Here is a 21,897-nt window from a genome sequence, read left to right as displayed (position 1 = left end):
TCGCACGAAAAAGCAGCAATCGTTCTTTTATGACGAACGGTATATTGAAGCACGAACGAATGAATTCGTCAAGATGCGAATGATGATTTGGCGCACGTTCGCCGATCAGCGCATTATTTCAAATGAAGCTCCCTTTTTAAGGCCTCGTTTGTGAATACGACTTTCTATGGTTTACGTAGTAGGCTAAAGTCACGTGATCTACGCGCACAAAGCTAGCTCTACTCAAATCGTTGTTACTCTGTACGGCCATCAGACATGGGCGAGGAAGGAAGCAGACTATTGAGTGTTAGGCATGTTTTGTGAGAAGAATTTGGCGTGTAATACTCGGCGGCACAGTAGAAAATGGGTACCAAGTATAAAGACATGCTGACATTGGTAGGCTGATAAAATGCGGCAGACTAAGTTGGCTGGACATGTAGTGCGAATGTCAGAAGAGAGACCAACTAAAGTTATGCTCAGCAGAGAACCTGGAGCAGTGGCGTAGTAGCGGGGGGAGTTTTGGGGACGAAACCCCCCCCCGAAATATTTTGGAGAAATTTGAGAAAATTGAATATGTTGAACAAAAAAATGCCTAATATTTTAAATGAAATTCTCAAAGTTTCATTTGCAAAAGTTATCTTGTGAAAATATTTCCTTGTAGTGAAAATTGGCTGCAGACTCGATACCTTCCTTTCGGCACGTTGTGGAGGCTAGCTCAACCGCCGAGGACTATAACGAGTAGATCGCGGCGAAGCGAGGATCTAGGAGCTTAATGGTTCACGAAACGGATATCGGTACCGAGAGAAATTTCACCACATTCTGTAGTCCTTGACTGACGGTGAACATGGACTGGAGAGTGTGAGAGAAGTATCCCCATAAAGACCCCCAGGCGATTCGCTACCGCATCGGCCAATGGAACCCTGCTGCAGCACGAAGAAAGACGGGCGGCAAGCTAAAGTGGAAGACGAACGCCTTTAACGAAAACCTCTTTGTTGAGTTACTTCGGCGAACAACGGAATCAAGTACGTTGATACGGCTGACGGCTAACAAGAAGGATTGCGACGGCTTGTGACGTTACAATGTCACGAAAACTAGGGCCATGCAGTAGACGGCGTGCAGCTTACTGGTTAAATGAGTAACTCAGTACGCTACACGCTGCTTGTCTTAGAGCCAGAAGGCGGGCTCAGAGCGCAAGATCGGAGACTGAGATAGGAGCGCATCTAGAAGGTAGGGACTCTTTAAAACGGGAGATCAAGCTTAGCAAGCCAATTGCCATAAGTATCTGTGCTGAGAAATAAACGTCAATCCCTGGGGGACGCGTACTGAGTCGTCATGACGAAGACGAGGGTTCGTCGACACCAGTTGAAACATGCCCGGGTAAGCTAAAGATAATCGTTGAGGGTCTCTTCCCGAATCACGATACAAATACCTGGTCACCGACACCGTACGGCGAAGAAGAAGGAGGTAACACAGTCGAGTGGCAAGTGACTAACGACGAGCTCAAAGACACGTCGATGTGACTAAAATCAAAGAAAACCCCCGGTCCGGATGGAATACCAACCATGGCGGAAGTCACCGGGCCATTCAGCCTCGAATAGACCAATGCGCAGCGTGGCATAAAAGAATGTGGCATCCTGAAGAGCTACTTCCAGAGTAGAGCACTGCTATACCAGACGAACAAAAGGGCAGAAGGCGATGCGAGTCGCAGCGGGCGTTACTCAGGGCTCCATTCTCTGTCCAACACTTTGGAATGGGATGCACTGATAATATAAATTCGTGAATATAATGAATCATGTAATGCACGAATTCATGCGTCGTTTTCTGCAACGAAGTATTTTCGTGCCCTGTAAATAGTAAGTTTCGTTCATTTTATGAATAAGAATGGCCGTATGGTGAACGAAAGCTTTCGTAAATTTTACACATTTAATGTATGTACACTGCACGAATGTTATCGTTGATAACGACATTATTTTTCGTGAATGAAATGAAATGTTTTTTTTATTTTAATAAACGTTTGTGTATATTACGAACGATTTCGTTGGTCGCACGAAATTTTTTCGTTTATCTTAGAAGTTTTCGTATTTATTAGCCTCTTATTGTTCTTTTGGGATCGATGTTTGACAAAATCGTTTTTTTATTTAAAAAAATCGATGTTGCCAAATTGATTTTATTGTGGTACGAAGAAATGGCCGCTTGATGAACGAAAGTTTTCGTAAATTTTACTTATTTAGTTTACATTGCACGAAAGTTATCGACATTATTTTTCGTGAAAGAAACGAAATGTTTCGTTTATTTTAATAAACGTTTATGTATATTACAAACGATTTCGTTGGTCGCATTCGATCTTTTAGGATCGATGTTTGACAGCACCGATATTGCTCCGGCAGAGAAAAACTCAAAATTGTTCAATACAAAATCAACGAGCAGTTCGCGACGGCTCAATCGATTCTGTACTGCTCCAGATTCTGAATCAACTGGAAGCGAAAGAGGTTCAAGGAATCTTCCTGCAACCGGCGGACACGGATACGACTACTAAATAGTCAGACAACAACAATTATCTGACGAATATCAACAATGGCTCCATATTGCTCTTTTGACGTGGACTGTTTGATGAATGGTGCTTGTAAATATTATAAAGATATTCCTATATAACAGCGAACGACTCGTTTGCTGAATGAAGCTGTTTCATAATAAGCCAACGAAAGTCATTTTGTAGTTTTCACGAAAAACTCGTAATACAAAATAAAAGAGTTTCGATGGAACTACGAACGGTTCATCATATGTACGAAAAATTCGTATATTTTATGAAAGTTGTTTGTACGAAATTAATTCCTAGCGATTTACGAATATATTCTATTAGTGTGGGGTCTTAACACTGCGGCTGCCCAGGAAAGTGAAAATCGTTGGTTTCGTGGACGATGTGTCAATAACGGTGAGACACTTGAAGAAATGGAGGTGTCGGTGACGGAGACAATAGATGCGATCAAGAGCTGGATGAACGGGTCAGGCTGCAAATAGCTCACTACAAGACGGATTTGTTTTTGGACAGCTACTGCAAAGCGGTTCAGCGGATACAGATCACCATCGAAGGGCATGTGAATGCATCGAAGCGTGCACTGAAGCAATTGGGAGTGATAATCGACGACTGATTGAGCTTAAACAACCACGTTGATTACACAAGCGAAATGTCGGGTCTTTATCTAGTGTTTCGTCATCGATACTGCGATATGGGGCTCCTGCTTGGGGTGCGGCGCTGAAAACCAAGTGAAACCGCGAAAAGCTGAACAGGACTCTTCGACTGCTGGTCGTACGAGTTGCGATTGCGTACCGGAGGCAGTATGCCTTGACGCCGAGATGATTCCCATCTGCATTACCCTGACGGAGGATATCAAGTGCTACAATCGATGAAACGTCAGAAACGTGAGGAAGATGATGAGAATCGATTCGATGGTGACGTAGCAGCAGGAATGGGATAATGCGGAGAAAGGAAAGTGGACCAACCGGCTCATCCAATCCTGTCGACGTGGGTCAATAGAAAGCACGGAGAGATAACCTTCCACCTGAAACAGCTCCTACCGAGCCACAGATGCTTAAGGAGTATCTTCATCGGTGTGGGTACGCAACGTCAACACTGTGCCGGGAGTGTGAGAACGTCGAGGAGACACCGGAGCGTCTTTGAATGTCCGAGGTTTGAAGTCTTTGAATGTCCGAGCAGAGTCTTTGAATGTCCGAGGTTTGAAGGGACGTGCAGGGAGCTACTTAAAACGGGAGGACCGGACATCAACCCGGATAATGTAGCCTACAGAATTACAAGCGACGTAGGGACGTGGAACGCAGTAAACAGAGATATGATGTAGATCTGATATGATGATTCTCAACCTGGGGTCCGCGGGCCCCTAGGGGGCCGCGAAGTCATTGCTGGGAGTCCGCGAAGAGAAATATATTTTCCGAGTGCATATTGAATTTCAAATCTTGTTTCCTAACAAATTGAAAATAACATATTGATAGCATACAAAATTTATGTTTATCTGTGGGGGTCCACAGCAACCCAGTGTGATATCTAAGGGGTCCGTGGTAAGAAAAAGGTTGAGAACCGCTGATGTAGATCGACACCGTCTTACAGCGGAATGGACATCGAACAACGGTTCCGGGAGAGCAATCACCGCCAGGGAACTCTCCGCAGGTATAAGCTAGATCCACCGCCGAGGACTAGTCGAATAGACTGCAACAGAGCAGCGAGTATGAGTCGTCGAAACGCCAGCGAACCGGACGTCACGCTCCATGCGGATTCGCCCGACCGACCACGGCACCCCACCGGTTGTTCCGATAGAAAAATAGCGAAAACCAAAGAAGAATCGATATTGGGAAAACTTTTTTCGCCAGGGAACTCTCCGTTAGCGTAAGCTAGATTCACCGCTGGGGAATAGACTGAGTAGACAGCGACGAGACACCACTAGTCGCGGGTCATCGGCGCACCAGTGCATCAGATACCCTGCTTCACCAGAATCGCCGAACTGTCCTCGGCATCTAGCTGATTAGCTCGATCTCGGGAGAACTTCTCTCGCCGGGGAATTCTCTGTCGGAGTAGGTCAGGTCCATCGTCGGGGACTAGACCGAGTTGTTCGCGAACAAGTCGAGGACTGAATGGACCATCAAGGAAGTAGTGCTAAATGGCCCAAGAAGAGAACTAAATGGCTTAAAGGAGTTTCGGTGCTAAATGGCACCGGTTACGGAGTCAAAGGGATCAAGAAGTTGTGGTACTGAAACCAAATAAGAATCGGTATCGGGAGAACTTCTTTCGTCTGGGACCTCTCCGTCAGCTTACAGTCAGATTCACCGCCGGGAACGAGACCGCGTGGACCGCGACGATACACCACCAGTCGCGCCGGGGATCCAGCAAACCGGATGCCCTACTCTACCGGAATCGCCGAACTGACCGCAGCACCTGGCTGGTTGGCTCGAACTTCTCTCGCCGGGGAACTTTTCATCGGAGTAGGCTAGATCTAGCGTCGAAAACTAGACCGAGTAGTTCGCGAACCAGTCGGAAGCTCAACGAGGAAGTGGTACTGAATGGCACAAGGGAACTGAAGGGCTCAGTAAATTAGACAGTCTGAAGTTTGCCGCCCAGATTGTCCTCGTAGAGGAAGAGCATTTATTCTATACCAACAGCTAGCTTTCCTACCTTGACTACCCAAACCCGTTCCCTGAGTTGTTGGTTTTTGAACATTTTTTTCTCCTGCTCAGAATATTTTTGAACATTTTTTCAAATATATAAAAAAAAATTCATAAACCCCCCCCCCCCCCAAAAAATTTTCTTACTACGCCACTGACCTGGAGTACAAGGTTGACTTCGGGACAGACCCCACAACATGCTTAGAAGAGAGTAGAATTGTTGTTTCCATCGTTTTAGTAATAGCGTCTTATCATACGTTTACTAAAAAGAAATAATATAGATCTAAATTACCTGTGACAAAACGGGACATTTACGGTATATGTTGACTTCGTTGACAGCTATCGCAGGGAAAGAGTAAGACGAGCCAAACCAAAACAGCATAAAAGTGAGGATGCGAGTAGTGTGCGACAGTGACTGTCCCTCTAGTACTGCATGGTAGCAGATAGTGGTAGCAGCAGGGTAGTAGGGTAAAGTGAGTCAGAATGGTTAAACACTTCAAAATCAGTTTTCATCACGTTCGGTCTGGTCACTTGTGGTCATTTAAATCTTAATGTAGTTTTTGTATAAATAGATAATAAATGTAGTGTAGTTATTCGTAGTGTCTAAATAAAATGTGTCGTTAATGCCAACTCAGCCTGGAAATACTTATTACCTGCATGCTATTCGGGAACACTAAACGGCGAGGTCACAACAGTATACTCGATCTAGAGGAACAACATTCACCACTTCTTGACTGACAAACGTATGTATCTCGAATGCAAAATTATGGTTCTATTGATTCGATCCATTCAATAAGTCATTTTTTTATATTCTCACCCGAAATTTACATCCGCCCACCCGCCGGTTGCATGAACCGGAACAGACGGAAATCGGAAGAGGCGTCGTCTGGCAAAAAGGTTTCTGACTCTACCCCGACTGAGCAACGTGTTGCTGCTGGTGTAGACGTTTAGCAAAAAAAACAACTTGTCATGCACATTTCCCATTTCGTTCGTTTGTTGCTTTTAGAGCCCGTTTCAATCTTTTCGGCGGATGTCGGAATGGAGCCCTATGAGCGAAAGGTTCCTAACCATTTTAGAAGTTCGTTATAAAAAATACTCCTCTGATCCCATCAGATCAATGTTTGTTCGGTATTCGCTTCTCACTCTCTGCTATTAACATAAAAGAATCACTTTCATTGATGCGTCGGGACCCGGTTTTGTATTCGCGTCTAAAACATCGGATCAGATTCACCGCCAAATTCAACCAGTCGAACGGTTCGTTTCTGTACACTTTTACATTTAGATAAAGAATGAAAAAAATGTTATTCCTCAAGAGGGCTACTGTATCCAAGAATTCACTGATCTAATCATCGCTCTAGTATATTGCTATCCATTATTTTGATTGACATGTATGCATGTACCTGGGGTAGTATATGCCAAACTAATGGACCAATCACTTGTAAGAGTATGACAATGTATCTACCAGGTTAGGTGTATGGCTTTGCAGTCTAATTTTTAAGCAAAAACAAACTATTTTGTCTTCATCCGACGTTTCGGTCCGTTTGGGACCTTTTTCAAGGATTCGATAATTGTTGTTTTGTTGTCAGATCTGTTGTTGTACAAAAATGGATTGTCATATGGTTTTTCAGGATCATCTGTTCCGATCGTGTAAAGTTTTATCGGGATCGAAATGCTCGTCTTTTCCTCTGAATTCGGTTCAGTTAATATCTTTCAGCTAACTGCTAACTTTTGTAAATTTGATTTTTATTTAAGCTTAAAAATTAGTAAATTTGATTTTTATTTGAGCTTTATTTAATTCATTTTAACCGTAATGAGGTTAATATTTGAAAAAGCACGTTTTATGTTCCACGTGCGAGTAAAGTGGGAACATTATAGACGACATGGGGGCAGAATTCAAAATCTGACCCAGTGTCGTAGATGCCAAGGCTTTGGGCACGGCACAAAAATTGTCATTTGGATTCCAAATGTATGATCTGTGGTGATAAATCACACACGACAGATACTTGTCCGGTGAAAAAAAACACAAAAAGTTTCAAATGCGGTAATTGTAGCGAAAATCATAAATCGAATTTCTGGGGTTGCCCTGTTCGACAAAAAATTATAAATTCTCATTGTAGACAACAAATAAAAACCTATTTTAATCCACCTAGCGGTGCAATTGTGTCTTTCTCAATCATGAATCACGAGAATGTGTGCATTGTTTATATTCATTAAAAACTTTTAAATGCATATATTACATTTTATTATTATACATCACATGACAACTATATACAGGAAAATAAATCATTATTCGAGTTCTAAAATTTTGAAAAAGTTTTCTTTTTCCAGCCACGGTAATATTGAACTGATAAAAAAGGTGCGAAATCGGCAAAGTCCCAAAAAGTCGATTTTTATAAAAAAAAATTTCGAGATAACATAAAATCTCGACGTTTCATGCATTTTAAAGATGTTTGGCATCAAAAATACAAATTCGATTTCTGAAATTTCATGGGGTCCCCCCTTTGAAAAAAAAATTAGAGTTCCGACTTATATGGGAATTTCATATGTGACCGGACGATTTAGTCTATATTTCCGGACCCATATAAGCGATCCGTACGAAATTTTATAGACATCTATGGGGATATTATCATTTGGGACTAAGTTTGTGAAAATCGGCCCAACCATTTCCGGGAAACTGATGTGAGTTCGTAAATTTTGAAAGATGGCCGCTTTTCCCGGGCACTTCCGGAACCGTCTATGGTGGTCAATGTAGTCAACGAAAGTTTGGTTGGCCGTCGGTGACCTAGAACAGCAAATTTAAGTTGTTTGAGAGACATTTTAGCGAAATTTTTACCTTTTTTGCTTTCATCGGAGTATCGGTTTGAATCACAATTTGCTATGTGATTGCACGCCACAACCTGTAACTCCGGAACCGGAAGTCGGATCGGGATGAAATTAAATAGCCATTTACGGGGACGCAATACCTTTCATTTGAGGCCAAGCTTAGTCGAATCGGTCTAGCCATCTCCGAGAAACCGATGTGACTGTTATTCTGAATTTAGATACTTCCGCCGGAGCTTCCGGAACCGATGATGGTGGCCAATGTGGCCAAATAGACTTTGAATGGATGTTAGTGACCTAATACTACAAATCGAAGCAGTTGTGGTCATAGTTTGGAAAAATTTTCACCTTTATACATTCATTGCAGAATTTATAAAAATCGACATTTTCTGCGTGTTCGTACTCATCACCCTGTGATTCCGGAACCGGAAGTCGGATCCATTAGAAATTCAATAGCAGCCTATGGGAACGTTGCACCTTTCATTTGAGACTAAGTTTGTCAAAATCGGTTCAGCCATCTCTGAGAAAAATGAGTGACATTTTTGGTCACATACACATACACACATACGCACATACACACATACATACATACACATACATACACACACAGACATTTGCCGAACTCGACGCACTGAATCGAATGGTATATGTCACTCGGGGCTCCGTTAAAACAGTCGGTTTTCAGAGCAATTGCAATACCTTTCTATTGAGAAAGGCAAAAATGTACCTACTTCTTCAGGTACACTTCAAGAAAACACGCCCAAACGTGTTAATCCGATTCAAAATAGATTAACAACTTCTTCTACCTCCGTCACACCATCCTACAATGGTCTGTCATCTTATAGTTCAGTGGCAGGTAGCAATGCCAAAATAACGGCTACACCTACCACGCCCTCAATCTCGTTTGCACCCAACGCTTCCTTTAGTCCAATGGATCTTGCTAGCGTAACGGAATAAAAATTAAAATACCTACAAGAGGCTATGTTACCTATGATGATTGCCATGTTAAATTCTACCTCCATGTTTGAAGCTTTTCAAGCGGGGTGGGAATTTGCTAAAAAAAATTGTAATGAAATTAAAGTTTAACAATGACTTTAAATAATCATTTAAATTTATTAAATTGGAATGCTCGTTCATTAAAAACGTGCGAAGACGATTTTTTCCACTTCTTGAGGATTCATAATGTGCATATAGCCGTTGTGACCGAAACTTTTTTAAAACCAAATATTAAATTGAAGAGTAACTCTAATTTTGTTATTCATCGATTTGATCGAATTGTTGGATTCGGCGGAGGAATCGCAATTACGGTTAATCGCAGGATCAAACATTCCGTTACGCCATCTCTTGACACCAAGGTGAGCGAGAGTTTGGGTATCGAAGTTGAAACTGATCTTGGTATCATTTTTATTGCCGCAGCCTATTTGCCTTTTCAGTGCACTGGCGAGAAAATTAATTTTTTGAAAGGAGACTTACAAAAACTTACAAGAAATCGGTCGAAATTCTTCACAATCGGTGATTTTAACGCCAAACACCGAGCCTGGAATAATGCTCAAAGCAATTCCAACGGTAAACTACTTTTTAATGATTGCTCTGCTGGTTATTATTCAATTTTATTCCCGAATGGTCCTACGTGCTATTGGTCTGTAAGGAATCCATCAACAATTGATTTGGTTTTGACAGATCAAAGTCACATTTGTAGCGAATTGATTACACAAGAAGCTGTTTCCAAGCCCATTAGCTCAGTGTTCAATTATCACAAAGCGAATTGGGAAAGGTACAAAACTTATATTGAAAATAATTTTAATCATGACCTTGATTTACAAAATAAAGCTGACATTAATACTGCATTACAAAATTTAAGTAATTCTATAGTTGATGCTAGAAATTTGTCAGTACCAACAACACAGAAAAAATTTAATACTCCTATTATTGACGACGATCAATATCAACATTCTCGTGATCCTGCTATGAAATGTATCTATCAGGATCTACAAAAAGAAATTAAGCATAGATTCACACTCTTAAGAAATGAAAATTTCGCGAAAGAGGTTGAACAAATCAAGCCAAATTCTAAACCTTTCTGGAAACTTTCTAAGGTTCTTAAGAAACCTCAGAAACCAATTCCAGCTTTGAAGGAAGGTGACCACATACTTCTTACAAACGAAGAAAAAGCTCAAAAACTTGCTCAGCAGTTTGAATGCGTCCATAATTTTAATCTCAACGTTGTGAGTCCTATTGAAACCGAAGTCTTACAAAATATGAAAACGTTTCAAATCAAGTTTTGTCCCTAGACGATATTGTTGAAACAAACTATGATGAGATCAAATCCATCATTAAAATTGTTAAAAAATATGAAAGCTTCAGGTTATGATGGAATTTTCAACATTCTTCTTAAAAACCTTCCCGAAATTACCATGAGATACTTGGTCAAAATATTCAACAAATGTTTTGAATTAGCATACTTCCCTGAAAGATGAAAAAATGCCAAGATTATTTCTATTTTGAAGCCAGATAAAAACCCAGCAGAAGCATCTAGCTATCGACCAATTAGCTTACTCTCTTCTATTAGTAAATTATTTGAAAAAATCATCCTAACTAGAATGATGTCACATATCAATGAGAATCCTATTTTTCTTCCTGAGCAGTTTGGATTTCGTATTGGACATTCAACTACTCATCAACTTGTGAGAGTAACTAACATGATAAAGGCAAATATCTCAGAGGGCTATTCCACTGGAGTTGCTCTTCTAGACATCGAAAAAGCTTTCGGCAGTGTTTGGTACAAAGTATTAATTGCCAAAATGTGGGATTTCAATTTTCCAATTTACATAATAAAGATAATTAAAAATTATCTTACTAACCGAACCCTACAGGTTTCTTATCAGAATTGTAAATCTAATAAGCTACCCGTTGAAGCAGGCGTCCCTCAAGGATCAAGCGTCGCACCGATACTATACAATATTTTTACCTCTGATCTTCCAAATCTACCTACAGGCTGTAAAAAATCACTTTTCTGTGATGATACTAGCATCTCAGCCACTGGGAGGAGTCTTCGTATTATCTGCAGTCGACTGCAACGAAGCTTGAATATTTTCAATGATTACCTGAAAAAATGGAAAATTTCCACTAATGCGGCAAAAACACAATTGGTTGTGTTTCCGCATAAGCCAAGAGCTTCTTCTCTTAAACCAAACAATAACCATATTATTAAATTTAATGGTTTGAATTTAACGTGGTCAGATCAAGTTAAATACTTGGGTTTGATTTACGATAAAAAACTCACTTTTAAGGATTACATTGAAGGAATCCAAACAAAATGCAACAAATATACAAAATGTTTATACCCTCTTATAAATAGGAATTCTAGGCTCTGCCTAAAGAACAAATTATTAATTTATAAACAAATATTTAGACCGGCAATGCTATATGCAGTGCCAATCTGGGCCAGTTGTTGTGCTACTAGGAAGAAAGCGCTTCAAAGGATTCAGAATAAAATTCTAAAAATGATTTTGAAGCGTCCTCCCTGGTTTAGCACAAATGAGTTGCACAGACTCGCAAACATAGAAACATTAGAAATTATGACGAACAGTATTATAAGCAACTTCCGACAAAAATCGTTGCAATCTTCAATTGCAACGATTGGCTCTCTTTATAGTTTATAAGTTAGTTTATACGATTTGTTTAGCTCCTTATTCAGAAGACAAGTAGGTTTAAATCATCCTACTGAAAATAAAAAAAAATACTTAACTGCGAAAGCATATTATAACTTAATAATAATTAACTGAATCATGTAAACAATAGGGATGAAAAGTCACCACTTGTGGCTGAACACCCAATATACTAAATTAGAAATGTAATGCAAACAAAACAATATAATCAAATAGAAAATAATATATAAAAAAAAAGTGTTTCGCCGGCCCTGCTAGTTAGAAATGGAATACAAGGCATTGCGTTTCAACCAGATTTTTTTCTGACGCAGTTTTACGAGTGCTGCACGCCAAGTAGGGGAATTGTGGGAAAAACCGACACTGTGGGTAAAACCGACACCCCACAACTTTTCCTAGAAATCAAACTTTTATTCCTTTCATAATGATACATTATTATTAGTACGTTTATTTAGCGCTTTTGAAGAAAAATTGGATTTACGCTAGTGAGCCGAATGTCATAAAAATTAACAAAACATACGACAGCAGCGTTCATACTTGTCTGGATGTAAAATTTCGTGGGTAGATTTTAAGGTTTTAACCGAACAAAAGCTTTTCAAATCACCCCATTTTTCAGTACCTGTTATTATCGGCCTTTCCTATGATCAACTAGGTGCATTGAAGACTAGTTTGAGAAATCCAATATTAGTAATTGCTTTTATAAAAAAAAATGTGCGCTGTTGTGGTAAAACCGACACCCTATGGTTAGGGTAAAACCGACACGCTGTTAAGATGGTTGTGTATAGTTGCGATTCATTTCAAAACACTGGGGATCTTTGTGACACTTCAATTAGCCTATTAGAACACTATAGTATTAGCAGAAATACACAGAAATACTTTTATTGTGTTTATTTCTTGTAAGTCTCTTTAAAAATCAAACATTGGAATTTTTGCTTATCTGATTCTAACGAAGCTTTTGCTATTTCTGCAAAAAGGTCATCAAACCGAATTTCTAGTGGTCTCTTGGTTTGTCATAGACGAACTTTATCACAATGAGACAATGATATTATGTATACCCCAATAGATCGTTGATGATCAGAGTCCGAAAAATCAAATCTGAAAAAGATATTTTTAGCTAGAAGTGTGTGTATGTCACTTATAAGTGAATGAATCCAATTAGCAGAACGTAGAACGCTTGAAAATCTTCTCTTACGAAATAAAATGACACTGGAGGTTGCAATGATGTGCGCAAGGATTATTTGGAAATACCCATATCAATAAATAATCCTATAGCATAAAATACTCTTATTTATAGTACTACGCTTTCGAACTTTCTTCCCCTCACTACATGATGAAGCAATAAAAAGCACATATTTGCATCATACATACTCACACTTTATTAATCACGCATATATCTCATTTTTAATAAAGATAAAGATTTTAATAAAGTGGAGAGAAAATAAATTAAAGGGGGTGTCGGTTTTACCCGCAGTGCTTACAAAAAGTCACTTTGTTTTCCAAGTTTTACAACCAATAATTTTTAATGAAATTAATTTTTTGAAGCGCTGAAAAAATTAAGTCTTGTTAAGAATTTTCTGAAGAAGAATTCTGCATAAAAATTATAATTTTATTGGTTTTGTGGTAACTTAGAAAAAGTGTTAAGCTTAAGGTGTCGGTTTTAACCATAATTCCTCTAGGCGATAATTGGATTGTTGTAGTGAGAATTGGTGCACAGTGTTGGAGCAACGAAGAGAAGAGTAGTTTAGGGACGCGACATGATCATCTAAAAGCTACTAAGGCGATACCTAGCAGCCACAGAAAACCAAGCGCAGAGTGCTGTGGTGAATATAGCTCCGGCTTATCATTCTCTTGATCCTCTCTTGCTCTCGTTATCACCGATCACTGATCGTAGGCTAGGTAGTACGGGATATAGGATGTACATTTTAGTCGTTACCACATTATCAACGAGTCAAGTACAATAAAACCAGTGCATGCAAAATATTAATAAAGCAGGTTCCGTTCAATAAAGTTCGTAGTTTAAAGTCACACGCGAGTTTCTATCTACAAAATCGACGAAAAGTGAACCAGTGCGGAGTGTCATCAACATTTGGTCCGGTACGACCGGATTCGAGAAACCGCGTGGAGAAACCTGGGCTGCATCAAAGGGTCACCATTGTTTGGTGCAAGCGACAATTAATCAGTCGAATTCCGCGACGGAAGGTTGCTGCTGTTGCTGTTGCTGGAGCGTCGGGAAACTTTGCTGCTGGACCAGGGCGATTTGCGCCGAAACCGCCGAGAATCGGCTCTTACAAGACGCCATCGAGGACAGGGACAAAAGGCTAAGTAACACAAAGACGGTATGTCTATGGTGCGGTGCTGAATTGCATGGTCAGTAGAGTGGGACATGGTTATATGAAAAAAATAAAATTTGGCTCCGAGTAACTTTTTGGGTCCCATTTAGCTACCAGAACAACTCTGCAAATTTTTAACTCGATCGGTGAAACTATTTTCGCGCCCACGGTTTAAAGTTTACATGGGATTTCGTATGGGAAAATTGTCTTTTGCAAATTAATTCTTCCAAGAGTCGCCCGTTATCTCCTAAAAATAAACAGATGTCTGATTTTTATAGAAAATTTGTCAAGGAAACAAAGTCTAGAAGACTGCAAAACGATCTGATGCTTGTGGAAAAAGTTACTAAACAAAAACCGATTGATGCCCTGAAGATTGATGAAAATTTCACTTTTCATAGCATCACTGCTTCTGACGGTTTTATTATATACAAAATTTTTAACTTTCTCTTATTATGTACAAAAGAAGCCTCAATTTATCCCTCAAAACCTTGCGAAGTGGTCAAATAGTATAGATGAACGATTTAGATACGTTAACAGATAATTAAAACAAAATTGCGTATAATTGGACAACCACCAGCAGTGGTGCTAGAAAAAATGAATATTTTATCAATCGCCAGAGCATCAATCGGTTTCTGCTTAATAACTATTTTCGCAAGCATCAGATCGTTTCGTGGTTTTCGAGACTTTTTTTCTTTGTTAAATTTCCTATACAAGCCACATAACGATTTATTTTTAGGAAGTAATGGGCGACTCCTGGAGGAATTATTTTGTAAAAATTAACTTTCCCATACAAAATCCCATGTAAACTTTAAACAGTGGGCGCAAAAATATAGTTTCACCGATCGAGCTAAGAATTTGCACAGTTGTTCTAGGACCCAAATGGTACCTAAAAAGTTGCTCGGAGCTGGAATCTATTTTTTGTCCCACCCTAATGGTCAGGCCGCCATTGCAAATAATAAATTGATGCCTCGTGGTTGAGAGCAGATACATTTTGCATGCATGGTTTACAATAAAATTGTGATGTTCAATCTTTGTCGTCTTTGCTAAATTATAAATTGAGCCTTGGGTTATGTTTCGAGACTTTCGGATCGCTTAACCAATTTCTGCTGGAACAGTGTAGTTGGGACGTTCTATTATATCGCTGGGTTGGTTGCTAACTTCGAGCAAGGTCAAATAAGTCTTATTGGTACTGTTGAGGTGGTGCAGTGAGTGAATGATAAAAACTAAACGCATCCAAAATGCCGAGGGACGATCTAAGAATTCTGCTGAAGCAGGAGCGTACATTACGGAGCTCGGTAGACAATTTTAAATTATTCATCACCAACTACCGAGAAAACCGTGATCGAAGCTCACTAGAAATGCGAATCGCCAAGTTAGATCAGATTTACGATAAGTTTCTGGATGTAAGGATGCGTATTGAGGTACTGACTGACGAAGAGGAGGATGACTTTGCGGAGTCTGTTGAAACGGAGGAGGAACGGAAATCGCTGCGTATCTCAATTACAGAAAGGCGAGAGCAGGATAATGTAAAGATTATTAGAGATTTTGAAAATGAGTACTATTCTTTAAAGCAATTATTGTTAACGTTAGCAGTTCCAGCAGGTAGTAGTCGCGATGTCGTGACAACACAATCTCGAGTGTCATCGATTCCTGAATCACAACTTCGAGTAAAACTTCCTGAACTCAAGTTACCGATATTCAGTGGTAAGTTGCGCGAATGGATAACCTTTCGTGACTCATTCGTCAGCATGATCCACGACAACGAGCATTTATCTACAATCGATAAATTCACGTACTTACGGACATCCTTAACCGGCGACGCACTGAGAGAAATTTCTTCCATCGAACTTACAGCTGCAAATTATTCCATCGCTTGGAACAGTTTACAAAGGACCTACGAAAACAAGAAACTCATCGCCAAGTCTTACTTAGATGCTTTATTCGCCGTGAAGCCGATGGATAAAGAATCGTACGAACAGCTTAATCGCGTGGTTGGTGAATTCGAAACCAATATCATGATGCTCCAGAAGATTGGGGAAGACACTGATGGAATGAGTACCATTTTGCAGCATATGGTGTGCCAGCGACTCGATTCGAACATTCTGCGGAGCTGGGAGAATCATCATAATTCCACTGAAATTCCAACATACAGGAATCTCATCGATTTTCTTAAGGATCTGTGCATGGTACTTCGTAGCATTGGGCTCGGAAGATCAAATCAAGGAGACTCCAGAAAACCAGTTCGTCTTCCCACACTGAGTCACATTGGTGCTCAACCATCTGCGTCGTGTCCTTTCTGTGAAGATCAGGTGCATTCCGCATTCAAATGCAACAAATTCACAAGGCTGAAAGTGACCGATCGAGTAGATGAAGCGAAACGTAAGTCGCTTTGTCTTAATTGTTTATCACCGGGACACATAGCCAGATTTTGCTCAAAAGGATCGTGTCACACATGTGGGAAAAGCCATCACACCCTCCTGCACTCAGGCAACCCCTCAAACACACAGTCAAAACCAAATCAGAATCAACAACCGCAAACGGGAAAGAAGATTCAAACGTCCAACCCGCTACCACAGCAGAGTCAAGAAAACCCTCAGATTCAAGGCTCGTTAGCATCTACTCAGCAACCTGCTCGAAAAACAAATTCAGCAGCGAGTAACACTCAACCACAAACGTCGAGCACCACAGACTACCCTTCCACTAGCCATACTACAGTCCTCTCGTCCAATATGCAAACAGTTCCAAATACAGTTCTCTTGTCCACTGCTCTCATCAACATCAGCGACGGTCGTGGAAATACCACCGTTGCTCGAGCTTTGCTAGATTCTGGATCACAACTTTGTTTTATGTCTGAAAACCTTGTTCAGAATCTCAATTTTCAACGTCGTCGCGAATGCTTGCCTATCAAGGGCATTGGTCAAGCTAGCACCTGTTCCAAGCAATCAGTAACCGCTTGGATTCGTTCTCGTGTGTCTCATTACACCATTCCATTGCAGTTCTTTGTATTGACAAAGGTAACTGCGGATCTCCCAACAAGAAAACTCGACGTCAGCAAATGGAAATTCCCCAGCGGGATCGTGTTAGCAGATCCAGAATTCTTCAATCCGAGCACGATAGACATCATCATTGGAGCGGAGATTTTCTACGATCTTCTAATCGAAGGGCAGCACAAGCTAGACGAGGAAGGACCAACTCTGCAAAATACACAACTAGGCTGGGTTGTGTCGGGAAGTGTCTCCAAGGGTCGCAGCATCGATTCCACCATGGCCGTTGTTTCCTGCTCTGAGGAGAGGTTGGATGACTTACTCACGCGATTTTGGGATTTAGAATCGTGTCGGACAAAGGGCACAATGTCAGTAGAGGAAACCCTTTGTGAAAAGATGTACGATGAAATGACAACGAGAGACACTTCGGGAAGATTCGTCGTAACCCTTCCGAAAAAGCAATATCTAATCGACCGTCTTGGAGAGTCCCGTTCAATTGCGCTTCGAAGATTCGTGTCTCTAGAACGACGATTGAACACCAACCCTTCTTTAAAGCAAACTTACAGTGAATTCATCCATGAATATTTGGATCTAAAACACATGCGTGAAGTTCAAGTACAGCCAAATGAAGTAGAGTCATCACCCTTTCCATACTACATGCCACATCATGCTGTTGTACGACCTGACAGCAGTACTACCAAACTTCGTGTAGTCTTTGACGCATCCTGTTCCACAATGTCAGGCGTGTCTCTCAATGATGCCTTAATGGTAGGACCAGTGGTTCAAGAAGACCTACTTTCCACGGTAATCCGTTTCCGTATCCACAAGTTTGCCATCGTGGCTGACATAGCCAAAATGCAGCCACAGAAGACCAAGCGCAGAGTGCTGTGGTGAATATAGCTTCGGCTTATCATTCTCTTGATCCTCTCTTGCTCTCGTTATCACCGATCACTGATCGTAGGCTAGGTAGTACGGGATATAGGATGTACATTTTAGTCGTTACCACATTATCAATGAGTCAAGTACAATAAAACCAGTGCATGCAAAATATTAATAAAGCAGGTTCCGTTCAATAAAGTTCGTAGTTTAAAGTCACACGCGAGTTTCTATCTACAAAATCGACGAAAAGTGAACCAGTGCGGAGTGTCATCAACACACAGGATAGTACATTTATTTTCATTTATGCTGAAAATTGAGACAATTCTGCTAAATTAGTATTATATAGATGTTCAAGAAACAGTTCACTGATATTTTATTCTGAGAAAGGTTATAGATAGGATAGCTTCATTTGAAAGTTTTTCAAAAAAGGGCGGCCAAAATAGGCTGATCACCCCCCCCCCCATTAAAACTTTGATACATTTTACTAAGAAAATTGGACTGATTTGCAGTCTTCGAAAAAGTTGTAGACGATAAAATTGCATTTCTGTTTCTCACGTGCAAAGATAATTTTATGTACCTATTTTCACCATACTAAGGAGGGTGCCTCACTAATTCATTAATTACACGGCCTGCAATCAATGGAGTGAGTACAAATTAGCATAAACAGCTTTGCTTTGTTGTTAAGAACCAAGATAATTGCACAAATGCGCTGAGAACAGTGAATTTTTCGTGTTTGAGCGCAACGAAAACTGGATTCGGGTGCCCTTATTGTTGCACTACCATTTAACTCAATGCGTTGAACAAAGATGTCAGACGCTGCTTTAACCAACGGCTTCACATGGGTAGGGTGATAATAGAAACATGGCGAAGATAGGCTCATCACCCTATACAAAGTCATCTTGCGGCGAAAATGCGACGGAGTGGGTTTATTCATGCAAAGTGTTGTAAAACTCTTATACAAACATCAAGTATCTTGGTTCGGTATCTAGACTTTTTTCGGTAAAAATTGGAGCATTAACTTATCAGCCGATTGATTTTTCAAAATGTAGTTAACGATGCCATGTTTCATCATGTAATTCTATATATTCGGTCATCTTCTAAATAATTCTCTTCTTCCATTTTTTTCCCCTCACTTATCGAATCCCGCCCGACTTGCGAAAAATCAGACTGCACTGAGGATGGTGGCTGTGCTTGTCAGTACATGAAAAACTTGGGCAACGTCAGCGTTTTCACTCGGATGGATGGTCGAAAAATGGCCGTCAGTTGGAACGTCACTAGTCGGCCGACACATTCCGTAACAGGGCAGGAACTGGACCTGCGGTTCGTCCGACTGATGTAAGTATTCATCTGAGTGTGGCGGCTTGACATTGAAAGGTTGCACTTTCAATGTCGAGCCGCCACACTCACATGTGGTGGTCGTGGACGAAACAGCAATGGACATGTGACGATTGACATAATTTTTTTTATCCATTTTGTTCTACAATTCCAGATTTGATTCCCGGCAAACGCGAAATTTCCTGGAAAAAACGGTTCCGTGGAACAGCTCCGGTACATCGATTGATCTGAGCCGACTGGATGTGGGTGGCACCGTGATGTTGTTGAAAGTGGCTGTAGTGGATAGCAATGGATGCGAAAAAAATGCCGCTGTTGTGAGTGGTAGGTGCTTCAGTTCACACTTTACTGTAGTGTGGTGAGCAATATTGTTTAGAATAGAAAGTGTGATGGACATCGTATCCACTGTCAAAATATGGCAGCTAAAATGGGTGTCGGTATTCCTTCTTTCTGGTCTTGGTTTATCTCCAAAATCAAAATTTTCTGTGTTCACGCAGGGCAATGTCACTTGTAACTTTAATGTTTTATCTCAGATTGACGAGCAATTTTATCGTTGTATATAGGTATACTTAAACTGACCAGCTCTAACGAAAAAATCCGTACACCATGCGAACAATCTACCTGAGCGTGGTGAACGATTACGCTACGTTGCTGCAAGGTGTACGGATTTTTTCGTCTGAGTTGGTCAGCTTAACAGTATACGAAAAACATCCGTACACATTGTGGACTGTGTGCCTGACCATGGTGAACGATCGCGCTTCGTTGCAGAATAGTGTACGGATCATTTCATCAGAGTTGGTCAGTGTATACTAGTGCAAGCGAATAATTGGTTCCTTCGGGATATTTGGAATAGTATTGAAAATTTGTTACTTTTTTCACAACAAAGAACACACGTGGTTAGAAATATTATCAGCTGCTTACTGGAAGATACACATATGTGCGTACTATTTGCTAGCAGTAGAGTTGAGTGCAGGGTTACCACATATACAGATTATTCTGTATTTTACAGATTTTTCAAGATAATTTACGACCAAGATTCTGTATATACAGATTACAGATTTTCGGTGTAGGTTAGTAGAACCCAGCCTATCAGAATAACATATAACGCTTAAAAAGCATCCTATGCAGTTCAGACCTTAAGTGACCGCTAAAGGCTAGTTTACAGTGTAACGAGTACATATATGCCGATGACGAATTTCCCGCCAAATCGTATTCAGAGTTGGCAGAACCCTCTCAGATTATAATGAAACTTTCTGTACATGAAGACTTTGTCACAAAAAGCCACTTTGCATATTTTGTTTTTCCAAAAATGATCTAGACTGTCTTTTGAAAAGGGCCAAACTTTTTTTTTCACTATTTTTTTTTTCAAATGGCTATAGTCTAACAATGACAAATTCTACAAAAAAATGTTGTAGAAGTGGTTTTCACAAAATTAGTCAAATTTTCGGATAAAAATATTGAAAAAATTCTTTATTGACTCCTACACTGAAAAAAATCTATTTTAAAAATTTAAAGTCGATTTACAGAAAAACCAATTTTTGATTTGGATCAAATTTCCACGATAGATAATTATGTTCCCTACCTACCGTCAAAAATTCAACTTGGACACTTTCAAGGAAAAAAAAGTTATTTAAAAAAACTTTTCCCTGTCCAAACTGATTTTCTTTTCTTCAGTGTATTTTTATCGAAAACTAAACTAATGAAAGTCATAATCATCTCGGAATCCAATAAAACTCAGTTTGTGAGAAGATATTGTCTGATTTATCAACTAAGTATATTTTTCATTATTAAAAATTACAAAAATTACAGCGCTCCCAAGCACGCTTCTTCTACCAAGAGCAGTGGTAATTTGAAATTTTAAACTCGATTATCTCGAAATGTCGGTTTACTAAAAATGATTTTCTAAAGACTAAAAAGAATTTTTCAATACAATTTTTAGAGCGCAAAACAGCGATTTTTTACTAAAAACGTTTTTAATCCACCTAACAGTGTGATGAGACATTTCTTATAACTCTTATCACTCTCTTCGGATATTATATCGTTTGAGAACATTTAGAACTTGATGCTTCGCGATGTTTCTGATAACACATACTACATGGGATAGTGGCAGGACTCAGAGAATCGCTCAAATCAGCATAGGACAACATCAGTGCTAGAAATCTCAAACCAAATCAATGGGAAAGCGAAAAAATGGCCCATAAAATAGACATACCAACGAATTATTGTTAATGCTCTGTTAATAAAATATCTAAATTGTGGTGGGAAAACTGAATTTTCCTAAAGGGGTTATATATTGTACTGAGCCAAAAAAATCGAAATTTTTTTTAATCGATTTGAAGTTTATACTTTACTCAAATTTCGAACGCGACTGAGAACTAAGAAATCAACGCTTTTTCTTGAAAAGGGCGATACTAGCAATGATACCATTCAAAGAAAATCAACAGTGAATATTTCCAGACTTGGTTTTATTTCCTATTTGAGAACTTGTGTTTTTTACATCCTAGATTGAGTGATTCAGTGATCGAAACCCAAAACTTCTAAAGTATTTGAAATTATTAAATTAAAATTTGTTTTTGCTATTGAAATTGACAAAATGATAGTATCGCCCCTTTGGCGATTGTTTACTTTTTCGGTCCCACCTATCAGCATTGAAGTATCGCGCTTACGTTTTTTTACAATAACTGCCGTTTTACACCACCGATTTCGTCCGGGTTTTTTCAATAGCGATCATTGTTA

General features: G+C 39.8%; 1 protein-coding gene across 3 annotated transcripts in view; it reads left to right on the top strand.

Annotated features, from left to right (window-relative positions):
- LOC131679013 (tyrosine-protein kinase Mer) overlaps positions 1-21,897 on the top strand; it is a 424,032-nt gene that overhangs the window by 310,937 nt on the left and 91,198 nt on the right. For all 3 annotated transcript variants that reach the window (XM_058959521.1, XM_058959522.1, XM_058959523.1), the window contains 2 exons: positions 18,996-19,164; positions 19,319-19,485. In XM_058959521.1, coding sequence (XP_058815504.1) covers positions 18,996-19,164; positions 19,319-19,485 — 336 coding nt within the window. The remainder of the gene's footprint in view (positions 1-18,995; positions 19,165-19,318; positions 19,486-21,897) is intronic.

This window comes from Topomyia yanbarensis, chromosome 2 (assembly GCF_030247195.1).
Source record: "Topomyia yanbarensis strain Yona2022 chromosome 2, ASM3024719v1, whole genome shotgun sequence".
NCBI lineage: Eukaryota > Metazoa > Arthropoda > Insecta > Diptera > Culicidae > Topomyia > Topomyia yanbarensis.
The sequence above is the reverse complement of the archived record's forward strand: the minus strand, read 5'-3'. Positions and strand labels throughout refer to the sequence as shown.